We start from the raw sequence: 16,504 nt of genomic DNA on the forward strand, positions 1-16,504 counted from the left end.
AAAATAATCTACCCAGAACACTGTAAACTTGCTTAAAAATGGACTGTTGCAAGATCTTGGCTGTTTGTAGCAACCTTCTCTATGAAGCATGTGACCAGAGCTCCTGTGCCTAGCTGGAAGCTGATATTAAAAACCAATGAACAGTTTACCAACCCCATGCCATATGGGCTGGATTAGTCCCTGCTATGGAGGAACTTATGTGAACAAAGAGATTTGGCTCTTTGTCTGGTGGACAGTGGGAATTTCTCTCCTGGAACTTACAAGAATGGGGCTTTTGTCCAATTGGCTCCGACCTGTTACAGGTCCAGTCCCCTGCACAAGGAGTTAGTGAGCCTGTGAACTGTTCCAGGCTCTATGAATTCTGTCTCAGCCCCTTCCAGGTCAGTTTATATTGCATTTTTCCAGGTTTTCCTCCCCTTGTCTTGAATCTTACTAGAGTTATGAATTTTGCATGCATAAGAGAACAGAAAATAACATTGATTTAGACTGTATTCATTGTCATTTGGAAGTTGTTAGTTCTGAGAGGGTTAAAATACACTTTCCTATTGATCTCTTCGACCTTTGCCATTGACCAAAGATCAGATCAGTGAAATGATCATTCTTTTTTTTTTTTTTTTTTCCAAATAGCAGTTAAGTGAATATCCATTGTGACATACCAGTGGCCTAGACTATAAGATTTCTTGATTAGTTCTCAATGGATTGTGGTCATGGTGATTCAAAGCTAGTGTAGTGTTGGACAATTTGCAGGAAGACATGAGGCAGGCAGGCAGTGAGCAGGTTCTCTCTGCCCCAGCAATCATTCCATCTGCAGCCATCTGCAGGATAGGTTTGAGAGTTTCTGAACCTGGAACTGTTTATCATGGTAGAGTCAATACTGGGAGTTGGAAAAGTTATGGCACAAACCCCATCACAGTGATACTTTTCTTGGGCTGTTGTTTCAAGAAATGTAAGGGATATGTTTCACTGGGGAGAAGAAAAAAAGAAAAAAAAAAAAAAAGAAAAAAGGAAAGAAGCCTTAAAAGTTATTTATTTTACTTTCTTTTAAAAATAAGTGCTGCTGCTTTCTTGTTGTTGTTGTTGTTTTCTCTTTTTGAGTTATGTGAGCCAAGGACAGGGCAAGTGTTTTCAAATTACATCACTCCATTCAAACACTCTCTTGAAAGACTTAGAACATCTTTACTCAACAGTGAAAAACCGTGGGAAATTTTTCAAACTAAACAAAACAGCCCTGAACTGAGGGCATTTTTTTTTCTCTTACAGTATCACCATGACAAGATTTCAGTAATAACTCACACTTACCTGTTAACATTGCTCTTCACCTCTTCTTAAGGTCAGAATTATTAGTTTTAAAGCACATAGAGGAAGACATGTTGATGCCACCTGTGTTCCTGACCAGCATTAAATAATGACAGAGTGCTGTGCGATAATCTTTAGAAAAACAAAATGTTATGCAGTAAGAAGAAAATAATTACTTAAGTATTACTGCTTTGCATGAGGATTACCATGCTTGATACAGCATCAGTTTGATACAGTAGAAGCTAGAGCATGCAGTTGGCCACGCTGAATACATTTTTTTTTGATCCATTTTTCTGTGTCTGAACATGCAGTGAGGAATAGGCTGCCCAGAGAAGCTGTGGTGCCCCATTCCTGGAGGCGCTCAAGGCCAGGTTGGATGGAGCCCTGGGCAGCCTGATCTGGTGGGGGGCAGCCCTGCCCACGGCAGGGGTTGGGGTGGGTGGGCTTTATGTTTGAATACTGCTTAGGGAAAAGGAAAGGAACATTCCCTTACTGGTAGTTTGTAGGAGCATTTTCCCTGTTCTGGCTGTGGCAGAAATTTGTTTTGCATGCACACACGTACCTGGAGAAGGCTGGAGCAACCTCCCTAGCCAACTTGTACATATACCCAGACCTCCTCATGACTTGGTCCCCTGCCCAAGTACTCCTCTTTCCGCTGTTGCATCTGCTCTGGGGATGGCAAAAGTTGACCAAAATGTGAGAGTTTGTCTTTTCTTACTTCTTTTCTCAAGTCTGAAACTTCAGTATGCTCTCTAAATTTCATATTGAGCCTTTTATTTTTGTTAAGATCTTTGCAAAGAAATGGTCTGGAAAATATCAGAAATCTGCATACAGTTATCAGTAGGGAAGACTTTGGTGGGTTGGTATGGCATACGCATTGCACAAGAAGCATATTAAACACAGCATAGCACCACAGCTCCTACCTGCTATGGTCCAGCATGTTCCCTATATACAGCCACGTGACCTGTGCAAACTTTTGACACACCTGGAAAAGCAAATATTTAAAAGTTCTGGTGAGACATTTGCACTTGAGTTACATGGGAAATGGTTCAAAGCAATTTAATGAGAGAAAATGCTGCCTGCTCATCCAATCCTCTTTCAGATTAATATTATCAGAAAGAACCAGCTGCTGTTAGATTGTTTTGCTTATCTTTATATCACAGAATTATCTGTAAATGGTCTGTATTCCTGTTGCAACTGTGTGTCTTGAGCATTGTAAGTATTGATAATATTTTTGCAAGTGTGCAGAGTTTTTCTTTCTGCAGCCTAAATCTTCCTTTTTGGCAAAATAATTTTTGGGGGTCTATTTTTCTCACTAGACACTTGGAATAATAGAGATATGTTTATTTTATAAAGGTGGAGTGTGTCATAAAGGCACTTAGATAGTTAGAAAGTTTAAAATGTGTGCAGTTTTAAACATGCGAATTGTCCAGCAGGCAGGTAAGCATATTCTGTGATATAAAGATATGTTAATATGTGGTAATGAAGAATGCATAGGAAGAAGGAATATCACCTCCTTGGTCATTGCGTGACTCTCCAAAGCCCAGAATTTGACAATCTGTCCAGGACAAAATAAAAAAACAACAGCTGTAATATCAGCCCAACATTTTTTTTTTTTTCTTCATACTTAGCTTTATGTATTCAAATTCAAATTCACTTTTGGGGCCAAAAGTTTGACTAAGTGATGACTTTGGGAATTCTGTGTTCATGATTAATGTGGGTAGGCTTTTTTGGTGTCTCTGTTACTTATGTTACTTATATTCTTATTTTAGGGAAAGTCACATCAATTCACAAGTTTTAACCCTCCAACATGGAATCCCTTAGTGTATCTGGATTACAATAACTTCTGGAGGACCATGGACAAGATGGGAAAAGAGGTAGGCTGTGTTAATTCTACCTGGTTTTTGTAATGCCTACGTCACCATAAGAAAATCTGCCTTGTTTATATTTTTTTCTCTGGCAGACTTTTTATTACTTCTTTAATTAAATAAATAAATAAATAAATAAAACAGTAACTCTCATCAGGAAAGAAATCTAGATTAACCAGAAGCTATAAGCTATGACAGGGCTTTCTCACCAAGAAGGTAGAAAAAGATCTGATTGTCTAAGATATCTGAAAAAAAAAAAAAAAGTACTTTCAATGTATGTAGTTAATGTTTGTAACTTCTCATGTCAGGGAAAAGCACTACACAAACTAGGAGATGAAAATTGCAACTGGAGGTCTTCCTGTGTACAAAAGAGTATCCCTTGGAGAGTTGTACTGTTTTTCAAATATTTATCAGATGCTTTATGGTTTATCCAGGGGCCCCACCATACAATGGCCTACAACTATAGTGTATATTTGAAAAGTCATGGCAGTCAGGTGAATTCCCCAGTGACTGGAATAAAGGCAGTATCACATCTGTTTTTAAGAAGGGTAGAAAGGACCACCCAGGAAACTACTAAACTGTCACCCTCACCTTTGTGCTGGGGAAGGTCATAGAATAGATCCTTCTGGAAGCTATGCTAAGGCACATAGAAGAGTGGGATGTGATACAAGACAACCAGCTTGCCTTCACCAAGGGCAGACCTGCATGACTAACCAGGTGGCTTTCTGAGATGGTGTAACTGCATCAATGGACAAGAGAAGAACCACTGATGTCATTTATCTGAACTTGAGTACGGTCTTTGACACAGTACCCCACAAATCTTTCTTTTAAATTGTAAAGATAAAGATTTGGTGGGCGGACTATTCAATGAACAAGAAATTGATTATGAGACTGTACCCAGAGAGTGGTGGTCAATAGATAATGTCAAATGGAGATCAATGACAAATGCTGTCCCTTGGGGTTCAGTACTGGAACCAATGTTCTTTAATATCTTCATTAGTGACATTGGCACTGAGATTGAGCTCACCTTCAGCAAGTTTACAGATGATGCCAAACTGTGTGGTGCAGCTGACACATCTGAGGGAGAGGATGCAACTCAGAGAGACCTAGACAGGCTCCAGGAGTGGGCCTCCATGAACCTCATGAGTTCAGTAGATCCAAGTGCAGGGTCTTGCACCTGGGTCATGTCAACCCCTGCTAGCAGTACAAGCTAGGGGATGTAATGATGGAGCACAGCCGTGACAGAAAGGACTTCATGGTACTGGTGAATGGCAATCTGAACGTGAGCCAGCAACGTGCCCTCACAGCCTAGAAAGCCAACCATGTAGGCTGCATCCAAAGAAGCCAGCCATTTGGGCTGCATCCAAAGAAGGGTGGCCAGCAGACAGGTTTATCCTGCCCCTCTACTCTGCTCTAGTGAGACCTCACCTGCAGTACTGCATTCGTATGAGGAGTGTGCAGTATAGGAGAGGCATGGACCTGTTGGAGCATGTGTAGAGGAGGATCACAAAAATGATCCAAGGAATGGAACAGCTCCCCTATGAGGACAGGCTGAGAGAGCTGGGGCTGTTCAGCCTGGAGAAGAGAAGGCTCCGGAGAGACCTGATAGAGACCTTTCAATATCTAAAGGAAAAAGGAAGGGGACAGACTATTTAGCAGAGTTTTTTTTTTTTTTTTTTTTTTTTTTTTTTTGTGATAAGACAAGGGAAAATAGTTTCAAAGCAAAAGGGGGAAGATTAAGACTGAATATAAGAAAAAAGTGTTTTATGATAAGGGTAGTAAAGCACTGGCACAGACTGCGCAGAGATGTGGTGGATGCCCTGTCCCTGGAGACATTCAGACTGGATGGGGCTCTGAGCAACCTGATTGAGCTGTCGGTGTCCCTGTATGTTACAGGGAGTGTTACCACCTGGACTTCAAGGGTCCCTTCCTACTTAAACAGTTCTATGATTCTATGAAGTTACTGTTACCACAGCAAAGTTCATTTGTTGTATGGGGTTTAGCACAATCAAATTTGTACACTATACTATACATATTTTTGTAAAATAATATGTATTTTAAAAACATTAAAATGTACAATAGTGAACTCAAATGTCATGGATTATCAACAAGAATTTAACTGTGTAAACATCATTTAATAGTATCTAGACATTTTTGATCTGTCTGTAGTTAACAGAGAGACATAAGGGTCTTCAGATATCTGTCTTATAACTCTGTGAATGTCTGGAGAAGGAATTTTTTTCGCTTTGCTTTTAGAGGAAACCAAGACAATTGAATTAGAATACACGCCTCCCTCCTAGATTAATAAAGGCCAGGTGAGTCCCAACATAAGGATATAATTCATTAATCAAAGTCAGATCTAGTTCTCATGATACAATTCATACCCAAGGGTATGAAATATAAAAGCTACTCCATTCAGTGCACTTGTTTCAAACTTACAGCCATGAACGGAGAACAAAAACAAATCTTGGGGCCAGCAAAACAGTTAACTTTATGCCACAAACTAGCTACAACCTGGCAATGATACAGTACTGAATTATTTCTTCAATAAGTTGCTTCTGTCTTTAGATTCCTCCTGAAGCACCATGGGACGCTCCACATGCTGAAAAGTGGGACAAAATGACCATGAAAGAGCTGATAAATAAGATTTGTTGGACCAAGTAAGTAACTCCTTGCTTCAAAATCAAGACTAGAATGACAGCTGGCCCCTAGCAAATTCTGGAATACAGTTGCATGAAGGACCTGCTTGTGCTTCCTTTGACTTCAGATGGGGCACAATCAAATCTCTAGTGGGCCATGCACGCATGGGATGGAGGGGTAGCAAAAGCCTTTGGGAATTGAAAGGACAGATTAAGCCCAAGAAGATGTCAGTGTGTCAAGCAGATGAGATGTGGTTCATACCAACAAAGGCAAGGATGGTAGTATAAGACAGTGACAATGTAGAAAAAGAAAGGTAATATGGACAGTACATTGAAGCATTAACAATTCACACTGCTGTAACACACAGTAGCTCAAATAAAACAAGATTAACATTTGTTCCTTTTTATTCAGTGCTATGGAGGAAATTAAAATGATGTTTCTTTTCTTAGTGTGACAAAAAAATAAAAAAAAAGGTACTGGAAAAATAGGACTGACTCAAAGAGGTATGAAACTTACCAGGAATTTGGAAGAAGTCTTTGTAGAGGAGTTGAGAAGTATTACTGTATGATGTGAAGCCTTGTAGAAAAATTCCTGTGGTCTTCAGTGCAGTTAGTGGTTTAGCTATAGGGAACAGACAGAGAAGATGAGATATAAACGTCTATGATAAGCATGCAGATAGCTGGAACTGACATAAAACAATAGCTATTTAAACAAGTCTTTTGAAACTCTTTTGAGAAGTTAAGGGTGTGCCATCCACAAATAATAAAGAAGTAATTGCCAGTCATTTGAGCAGGCTAAGCTTTATTATCAACATCTGTTTTTATGTTTTTATTGCCTTTGAGCTCTATTCACAGACCAGATACTTACAGAGTACAATGCTTTGTGAACACAACAGAAATATATTGGCATTTCATCCCAAGTGCTTACAGTTTAGTCTGAGAGACAGCAGGTGTATACACAGGCAATGAGAGGGCAGGAGATATTTGAGATGAGACTGATCTTATTGTACTGTTATGTGCTGAATGAGGATGTGTGGATGACAGGATAGTATGCAGTGCTTGTGTTAGCTGGCAGATATGATTAAAGATGCTAGAGGAACTTGAGGTTTTCTTCTGCAGACCCACGTGGGAGTGACAGCATGTGCTCTTCTTAATATTTCCACTTAACTCAGTTAGAGAACATACTTTTCTTTGTCTTTAGAAAAAGCAAAGTGTAAATAACTCCACTTTGTAAGTATGAATGAAGGTCACTGGCTGGCATAGAAATGGAGCTAGAAAAAGTGAAGAGTTTTTACCCAGCCCCATGGCAGACTAGGAGAATGATGCTAGCTGTGACATCTCATACTTAGTTATAATGTGTGTCTGCTTTAGCCCTTGAAATGAAACAAGGTGGTCTTGTTGCCTTTTACATTCCTTGCTGTGTTGTGCATGAGCTGGGCCAGGAGCTCTGTCTTCATCCCTGCTGGCCTCTTGCCATACTTGTCCAACTCTCTGCCCATTGCAAAGCACCATTCTTCTGCTCCAAGGAGCTGTCCTTGAGCATCCGCAAGTTCTGTTGGGTTCCTTTGCCCTACCAGGTAGTTTCCCATGGGATCCTGCCAGTCGATTCTTTGAGGAAGCTAAAATCTGCCCTTCCAAAATCCGGGGTTGTAATTCTGCTGTTTGTCTTACTTCTGCCAAGGTCTTAGACTCCACAGTCTCATGCTTACTGCAGCTAAGGATGCCTTTCACCTATGCCTCATCCAACAGGTCTTCCTTGTCTATGAGTAGCAGATCCAACAGTGCATCTCCCTAGTTTGTAGGATCATGGCCCAAGTTAATATATTGCTTAGAAGATGTGCGGTGCATTTTATATGTCTATGAAGGACAACACTGTATGAATAGAAAAAGGAACAATGTTCAATGTGGAATGATAACAGCTGGAAATACTCTTTTCTTCCTATCCTTTTCAATTAATTCTATTTATTAGGCAAAGAGAAACATGCTTATGCTAGCACCTGTATCCCTGCATGCTTTGCTGCCCTATTCTACTCTGTACTACTCTCTTGCCTTGCATTCAGTACTTTTTATTTGTTTGACTGTGCTCTGTTTACTTTTTCATGCTGACTGTGGTTTAGCGCTGTGCCTCCAGCTTCCGGGCCAAAACTTTCCATTTGAAATTATTTCACTGTGTTAAATCTTGGTCTGGCTGCATGTGATACAAGATACAGTGATTTCGACTTTTTCTTGCTCTCTGTTGCATCGTAGTTTTCTTTACAATAAATTTCATGAGCTGTTTCTCTGCAAAGTCAGTCCCCTTGAGCCACCCTTTCTGTTCCAAGTGCACTGGCTCTTCCTCTTCTTTTTTTTACTGTTCCTCTTAGTCAGGAAGTCAGTGAAGTGTAAGCAAAACTGGGTTTATAGTGATCTCTATGGGAAAGTGCTGCTCTGCAAGGCTGTTTCTACTTTGAGTGGCTATCTGACTCTGCAGTATTAATAGATGTGCACAGTGGGAACATATTGAAAAACCTCTTTTAGATCTTCAAAATAAAACAGATTTTTTTAAATAGTTAAAAATTGTACTGCCCTAAACAGAAAAGCTCTTTTACAGCATTTTCTGTATAACTTTGGTCAAGATTGTAACATAGGAATAATTTGTTATGTGTCATAGGTCAGCATGTATTGAACCTGGAGACTCTCTACACATTTCTCAGGTTACAGCATTTTGTACGTCAGTGTTTTCAGGATGGTTACAGAGGGCTCTTGCATGCATGGTGTCTTCATATCCTTGCTAATGGACCAGAGGACTTCATGTCCAGAGAAATTGGGTTGTAAAAGTTTGTAAGTTATGTATTGGATTTCTTTGAGCTACTTACAGTGTTTAACTCTTAGTCTCACAAAAGCAGTATGCAGCACAGTCGTGTGGAAGATGGGGAATGTCTTGGCAGTGTGTCTAGTTGAGGTTCTAAGGGCCAATTAGGCCTTGGAAACAATGTGCCTGATGAGTATCCTGTGGAGGAGAAATGCAGAAGATTTTCACTAGCACGTTACCAAATGCATTCTACTGTTGAGAAAAGTGTATGTTTTGATGAAAGAAACAATGAATGGAAAACTAGTTAAGAAATAACTGAGGTAAAATGAGTGGGATTTAAAATTGCATGAGTGAATGTTTTGGGAGAAAGGGAAAGAGATCTTGATATAACCATTGAGGCCAGTCAGCCTCATCTACATCTCTGCAAAGGTGATGGTACAACTTGTTCTGGATGCCATCTCCACGCAATTGAAAGAGAAGAAGATTATCAGGAGTAGTCAACGTGGATTCACCAAGGGCAAATCATGCTTGACCAACCTGATAGCCTTCTGTGATGTCATCACTGGCTGGGTAGATGCAGGGAGAGCAGTGAATGTTGTGTACTTGACTTCAGCAAGGTGTATGACACTGTCTCCCACAACAACTTAGGAAACTTAGAAAATGTGGGATAAATGAGTGGATGGTGAGGTGGATTGAGAACTGGCTGTCTGAAAGAGGTCAGAGGGTGGTCATCAGCTATCAGAGTCTGGTTGGAGGCCTGTGACTAGTGGTGTTCCCCATTGGTTGGTAGTGAGTCTGGTCTTGTTAAACATCTTCATCAGCGACCTGGATGAAGGGATAGACTCTACCCTCAGCAAGTTTGCTCAAGATATAAAACTGGGAGGAGTGTCTGATGCACCTGAAGGCTGTGTTGCCCTTCAGCAGAACCTGTACAGACTGGAGAGTTGGGCAGGGAGGAACCTGATGGGGTTTAACAAGAGCAAGTGCAGTCTTGCACTTGGAGAGAAATAGCCACATGCATCAGTACAGTTTAGGGGCTGACCTGCTGGAGAGGAGCTCTGCAGAGAAGGAACTGGATGTCCTGGTGGACAACAGGTTGGCCATGAGCCAGCAATATGGCCAAGAAGGCCAGTGGTATCCTGGGGTGCATGAAAAAGAGCTAGGCCAGCAGAACAAGGGAGGTGATCCTCTGCCTCTACTATGCCCTGGTGAGGTTACATATAGACTACTACTGGGCTCCCCAGTTAAAAAAAGACAGGGGTCTCCTAGAAGGAGTCCAGTGGAGAACTACAAAGATGATAAGGGGCCTGGAGCACCTCCTGTATGAGGAAAGGCTGAGTAATCTCGTTCTGTTCAGCCTTGAGAAAAAAAGACTTGAGAAGGGATCTGATAAATGTTAATAAATATCTGAAGGGAGGTGGGAGGCAAATGGATGAGGCCAGGCTCTTCTCAATGGCAACAGGACAAGGAGCAATGGCCTAAAACTTGAACATAAGAAGCTCCGTACTAACGTGCAGAAGAACTTCTTTTTAAGGGTTACAGAGCACTGGAGCAGGTTGCCCAAAGAGGTTGTGGAGTCTCCTTCAATATTCAATACCTGTCTGGATGCCTACACGTGTGAGCTATTGCAGGGAACCTGCTCTGCAGGGGGTTGGACTTGGTGATCTGTTGAGGTCCCTTCCAACCCTTAGAATTCTGTGATTCTGTGAAATATTCAAGCTTCAGGCTAAAAATGAGACACATACACACCATTTTCGATTTTTTTGACTGTAGGATAGCAACCCTTCTAAATAAGTAATAATGAAAGCCACCAGCATGTCACATTTATTCACTATCTGATTCTGCTCCTGTGTTTCATGCAGAGCTGTTAAAGACTTTGCCACCCTCTTCGTGAATGTCAACGTCACATCTGAGCCTCATGAAGTCTCTGCTCTCTGGTTCCTGTGGTATGTGAGGCAGTGTGGTGGCACAGCCAGGATATTCTCTGTCACCAATGGGGGCCAGGTACAAAATGTCTCATGTTCTTTCCCCCTTGAAACCAAAAAGAGCAAATGGAGCGTTGTACCTGTCCAACTGCGCAGTTAATGGAAGAAGGACAAAACATCAAGTTTATGTGGCAGTTATGTTCTCACAGGGCTGAGCAGCCCTCTCAGCTCTGTGCAGTGAGGTTTTTTGTTAGCAAAGCTTTGGGATAAACTGGGACAGTTTAATTAATTCTTGTTCCTGCATTCAGTGCATCACAGTCCTTTAGTTACAGTTCTGTTGCTTTTCTTTATCTGCCAATTTGTTTTCCATGAGATAGTAATCACATTTGAATGTTTGTCAAGAGTTCAAGGCAAGCGTGCTTCAATCTGAAATACCTATTTATTTTTTGTGAAAGTCTCTAATGACAAGAATTGGAAACAGCTTGTAAAATGACCCTCCATCTTGAGACAGCTTACATGGCAGCATGTTTTTTGAGTCCTTGAGACTTTTTCATCTTGTTTCTATCAGGATGCAGAACCTCATGTTTTTTATGTGATTGTTCTTGATGAAGTTTCAGAAAAGGGAAGAGGGAATCTGTCAAAATAATTGGGATATGGTATGTTAACACCCTTCTTTAGCCTACTTCAGTTAACACTGCCTCAGAAGATATGTGCAGTATTTCAGACTTAAGCCATGAACTGCAAAAGCAGAGAGAGGTCCATGCTTCTTAGTACTAAAGGTAGGGAAACACAGAAAGAAGTTGCCTGGAGAGATGTGAAGTCCCCATCAACGTCTGTGCATTATGGTGAGAATAGACAACTATGTGTTGGGAAGGAAATAACCAAAGCTAATGCTGCCCTCAAATAAGAGCAAGAGTCTTCCTGCCCAGTGGCCTCTCAGCTACAGTTGCTGTTCCACGTCAGCAAGTGCTAGATGTTGAGGTAAGAATTAAAAGCAAGATGAATTCCAGGACACTCCTAGCTAGACAGGGCGTGGAGAAAGGAAAACAAGACTGAAAACAGTGCTTCGTGTTCCTAGTGCCTGGATCTATCAAACTGTCTTGGTTTCTACCTGCCTTCCCTCATCCTGATCAAAATCAGCTGAACAACAGCAGTGAGTGTTTCTGACTTAACAGCCAAGATGAGTCTTATAAAAATAACCTCCCTGCCAGTACCTGTATCCAACATATAAAAGTGAGCTGCTTGATATCACTACAGTGACCGGCAGATAAAAGAGGGTCAGTGATTCCAATGACACTCTACACGGACATCCCAAAAAACAACTGTTGCAAATTGTGGTGTCTTCCCAGGGGTGAATAAAACTCATTACATTCCACACTCGTGGCCTAATTCGGTTCAAGATCTGTCTTGCTCCTGCATTTGTAAATAAATACTTCAGCTGTGTGGATGCACGCTGGTAGTTTTGTCACACTTAAGGGTTATGATAGCACTGTGACAGGCAAAATACTAAAAACCTCTTTAAAATTAAGTGATTTGTTTAAAGTAGGTAAATTACCTGTTTCATGTTTCTTTGTTCTGTTGGCTTCATGAGCCTCCAAACTGGCTAGCTGGGAAAGCCATTGCAAAAATGCTTTTGGTATCATTCTCCATTGAGTTCGAGGCTTAGGGATTAGCTCTTCTGAAAGTCTGCTGATTTGATCTGCAGTTTCTTCATTATGAACAGAAGCCTTTTTCAATGTCACTGTGACTAATGATGGTGAATTTTTGTTTTGTTGTGTTCTTCCTCCTTTTTTTTTTTTTTTGTTTTTAGGAGAGGAAGTTTGTTGGGGGTTCTGGTCAGATATCGGAGAAAATAATGGAGCGCCTCAAAGGCAGGGTTAAACTGGAGAGACCTGTGGTCTGTATTGATCAGACAGGTGATAATGTCATTGTGGAGACTCTAAACCGTGAGACGTATGAGGTAATTTGATCAGAATAAAAGAAGAATATGCATTTAGTGGGGAATACATCTGCTGTAGCTCTTAGCCAGATGTAATCAGGAAGTACTCATTTGTGAGTGTCTGTTCCTCAGACTGTCCTGACAGACAATCTGTGAAACCTGCTTTATAGATTTATTTATGGCTCAGTCAGTCTTGGTGTTTTGCAAATTGCTCATTAGTCTGCCTTGTCCGTCTTAACATTTTCTAGATTATATGATTTTACACTTTAAACATTGAGACTATTTCAAATGAAGAAAAATAAGGTTCCTGTTTGTATCTAAACTTGTGGTTTGTGGGGGATGGGACGGGAAGGGAAGGAAGAGGCATTTTATACTCATTTACTAAGATTTGAAAGATCAGCTGGTCACAAACTAAGCAAGACCAAAGCTCAGCCCCCTCATGCAGGGAGGTGCTGTCAGTGCAATGATGACATGCAGTGCTACCTACAGAGCCAAGCCTGGGTGTAATGATTTAATGTCACCCTGAGCCCTGAAGCAGAGCATCCTTCGTCACTTTGGTCAGAGACAGAACTGTGGGAAGGATGGAGGATGTTCAGGAAGGCTGAAATCACCATTGTTATTGCTTATCCTGAAGTAGTATGCTGTGAATATGCACAGAAATTATGATGATTATTTTTTTAACAGTTTGTCATTTGGGTAAATGTGGATCATATTTCCTTGGGAGGAATAAAAGGCACTTTTAACTATGCTTGTCGCATTCCCCAGCTTGTATTCTGCCAGTTTTCAACTCTGGTCCTGTAATATTCAAAAAGCTGTCAAGAATCACCTAATCACAAAACAATGTATTTTTCCCTAAATATTTATATTTATGTATATTCCATAAATATGGGAAAAATTCTTTTTCCCAAATGGCAGAATTCTTCTGGTCACCTGGAAATACCTGTGTGGGAAAGCCAAGTACTAATGTCAAGCGTGGGAAAGTTGTTAACAGTGAATAAGAGCATCTTTAAAATCATAGAATAGAATCACAGAATGGTTTGGGTTGGAAGGGACCTCAAAGCTCACACCACCCCAACCCCTGGGCAGGCCTGCCCCCCACCAGCTCAGGCTGCCTTGAGCACCTCCAGGGATCGGGCACAACAGCTCCTCTAGGCATCCTATTCCAATGCATGTGTCCTGCAGGACAACTTCAGTAAGAGGCAGTGCCTTGTTTCTACTGACTGTGTTTTACCTTTCAGGGCAAGTATGTAATCTCTGCTATCCCTCCTATCCTGACAACAAAGATTCACTTCAAACCAGAACTGCCACCAAAGAGAAACCAGTTAATTCAGCGTTTGCCTATGGGATCTGTCATAAAATGCATGATGTACTACAAGGAAGCCTTCTGGCAGAGAAAGGGTATGTGAGGAAGGTGAAGGACTTGGGAGTCCAGTGCTCTGCTAATTTTGAAGCTCTGCTGTCTGTCAGGGAATAAATCCAAGGAGGGATTAAATGCGGAAAAAAAAACTACATTAAACACACGGAAAAACAAAAAGTAAAGCTCTTTGGGAAGGAGAGCTGTTTTTCTAAGCTTAAGCATACACTTCATCTCAAAGCAGAATTCAGACCCAAGCAGGGTCCCAAAGCTCTGAGCTGATGACTGATAGAAGCCAGATTTCACAGTGAACTAAAGCTGAAAGCTGCCAAGCCACCTGCAGCACACAGAAACAGAGGCCTGCAGTAGGAAGTCCTTGCTGGGACAGTTGGGGCAGCCAGAGAGAATTTACAGCAAATCACAGTGAGAGCTTTAGGTGTGAGCAAGGCCCTTCCTTGGTTACAGGCCCGTTCTAGGAACTTGATATCTCAGAGGAATGGAAAAAGTAGGTTACCTTTTTGTTCAATTTGGGACGTATTTTTCCCAACATTTGCAACATCACACATTTCTCAGCTTTAACTGTTCATAAATGATAAAAAAATCAGTTACCGTTTCCAGAAACATTTATATGGACAGATTAGTTTCATAGAATCATAGATTGGCTTCTGTTGGAAGAGACCTTAAAGATCATCTAATTCCAACCTCTCTGTTTCCACTTCCTGTATAATGATTTGCCCTGGTCAGGAATGTTTCTCAATTGAAAGAATATAATTTTGCATGTTTAAAGACATAAACCAGTAATTGAATGGGAATAAAAAGAAGCGTATGCAGGTTTATGCGTTGCCATCTCTACAGGATTTTTTGCATGGTCATCTGAAACACGTCGCTTGGAATGGGGATGTGATACTTGATTAGATTGACCATTACTGTTACTGGACTCCAGTAACAGTACACTGTCTGTGTACAGAATTTCCCAGGGCCAGGTGGAAAAGAGAAGGAGGAACTGTTGTAAGAATGCTTCAGACTTGTAGATCTTTTTGGTGACTGGGATCTACTGTACAATTCTTTTACTGATAGTTTCCCCTGTTGGCTGCTGTCAGAAGTAGTGATCATCACTGAGTCTTTCTGACAATCATTTTGTTTTCCTTTCTCCCCTTAGGTTGCTGTGCTTCTCTCTTCATTGATGATGAAGAATGTCCAATTGGAATTACCTTGGATGACACGAAACCCGATGGATCTTTTCCTGCTATTATGGGGTTAGGAGCTTTAACACATGTGTATTCCTTTTGTATAAGGAAGCCAGTGAAAGAGGAAGAGATGGGAATAAGATTCAAATCAGTTATGCCCACTCCCACATCATTCATAGATAGGGTACTTCCTACATCTCCCTTGTGCCCCTCTAGCCCATGTAAGCTTCCATGTGAGAAAAAAAAAAAAAGCAATAAACTGCTACAAATATCCCCATACAGAGACAGTTGTGGGGAAAGGGATGCTGAATTAATCTTTGCTCATTTTAAGCAATCAGATAGCATTTTGCTGCTGACTAGATTTAGAAATAAATCCTTTCCTTACCTAGTTTTGTGAGCTTGTATTCTGCTCACGTTGGTCCTTGTATTTAGCAGCTGGACCAAAATGAAAATGCAGTTGATCAAGACATCATCCTTTGCCTCCTTTCCTCATCAGACTGAGGAGGGACGAAGGGGATTGGCTTGTGGTTAAGTTCGGCAGTAGCTGTTCAGTGAGAAAATCAGCATTCTGAAGAAACTGCCAAGTAGAGGAGCTGTAGTTTAGACAAACAGATGAGAAAATATGTAGCAGCATTTATTGGCTTTTAAAATAAGGTTAAGCTAATATGAACAAACAATTTTTACAAATATTTCCACTGTAATCTGGAAAGAGAACTTCCCCCCCTGCCCCCGCCCAAAAAGCCAATATAAATGTCAGGCAACTAAATGTGGAATATTTGGCAAGACAGCTTGCCAGTTCTACAGAACTGCACGTGTTTATGGGCATATTCAAAGCTTAACAATTTCTGCCCTGAGAGCAATAAACCTCCTCCAGACCTCAAAAGGCAAATGATTTCATGCTTTCTTCTTGTGGACTTCTCTGAGCAACTTTGGTGTAGAAACCTACTTCATCTCCTGCATATCTCCACTGAAGTCAGAGAAACTAATCACCAAATCTGTTTCTTTCAAACTGAGAGAATATCAGTCCCAGTTCTTACAAAATAGGCCATGGTCATGCCAGAGCAGCAGGCATTTAACAGAGCCAGTCAGCAGGGGCAGTGGTATGGCAAACTGCCTGTAAGGCATCGAAATCACGAGAAAACTCAGTCTGAGACCTTTTGGATGAGAACTAGGTGTAAGAAGGGAGCTGGTGCAAGCTGGCTTGTTAAATGCTGTCATTTCTCTCTGCTCAGTTTGTGGATAACTTTGCTGTCCTGAATCAGTGGGGATGAAGAGCTCATTCCAGACGAGAATGAGACCAGCGCTGGCAGCTTTGCAAACATGCCTACAATCTGCAGCTTTCTCAGCTGGTAGCTGCCAGGCCGTCCTTTCTGCATGCCCCCTGGGAACACTTGCCCTCCATTCAATTAAATCGGCAGGGTATCCCACATAGGCGTTTCACCCCTGTGACCTGTAATTACTAAGTGATGTCATACAGTGAAAAGCTCTCAAGCCCATTACATACC

At 41.2% G+C, this 16,504-nt stretch overlaps 1 protein-coding gene across 1 annotated transcript in view; it reads left to right on the forward strand.

Annotated features, from left to right (window-relative positions):
- LOC128076573 (amine oxidase [flavin-containing] A-like) overlaps positions 1–16,504 on the forward strand; it is a 218,016-nt gene that overhangs the window by 194,394 nt on the left and 7,118 nt on the right. The window contains exons 5-10 of the mRNA XM_052674368.1: positions 3,069–3,173; positions 5,733–5,824; positions 10,457–10,598; positions 12,330–12,479; positions 13,697–13,856; positions 14,972–15,068. Coding sequence (XP_052530328.1) covers positions 3,069–3,173; positions 5,733–5,824; positions 10,457–10,598; positions 12,330–12,479; positions 13,697–13,856; positions 14,972–15,068 — 746 coding nt within the window. The remainder of the gene's footprint in view (positions 1–3,068; positions 3,174–5,732; positions 5,825–10,456; positions 10,599–12,329; positions 12,480–13,696; positions 13,857–14,971; positions 15,069–16,504) is intronic.

The sequence above is a fragment of the Tympanuchus pallidicinctus genome, unplaced genomic scaffold (genome assembly GCF_026119805.1).
Source record: "Tympanuchus pallidicinctus isolate F22 unplaced genomic scaffold, pur_lepc_1.0 scaffold14, whole genome shotgun sequence".
NCBI classification, from domain to species: Eukaryota; Metazoa; Chordata; class Aves; order Galliformes; family Phasianidae; genus Tympanuchus; species Tympanuchus pallidicinctus.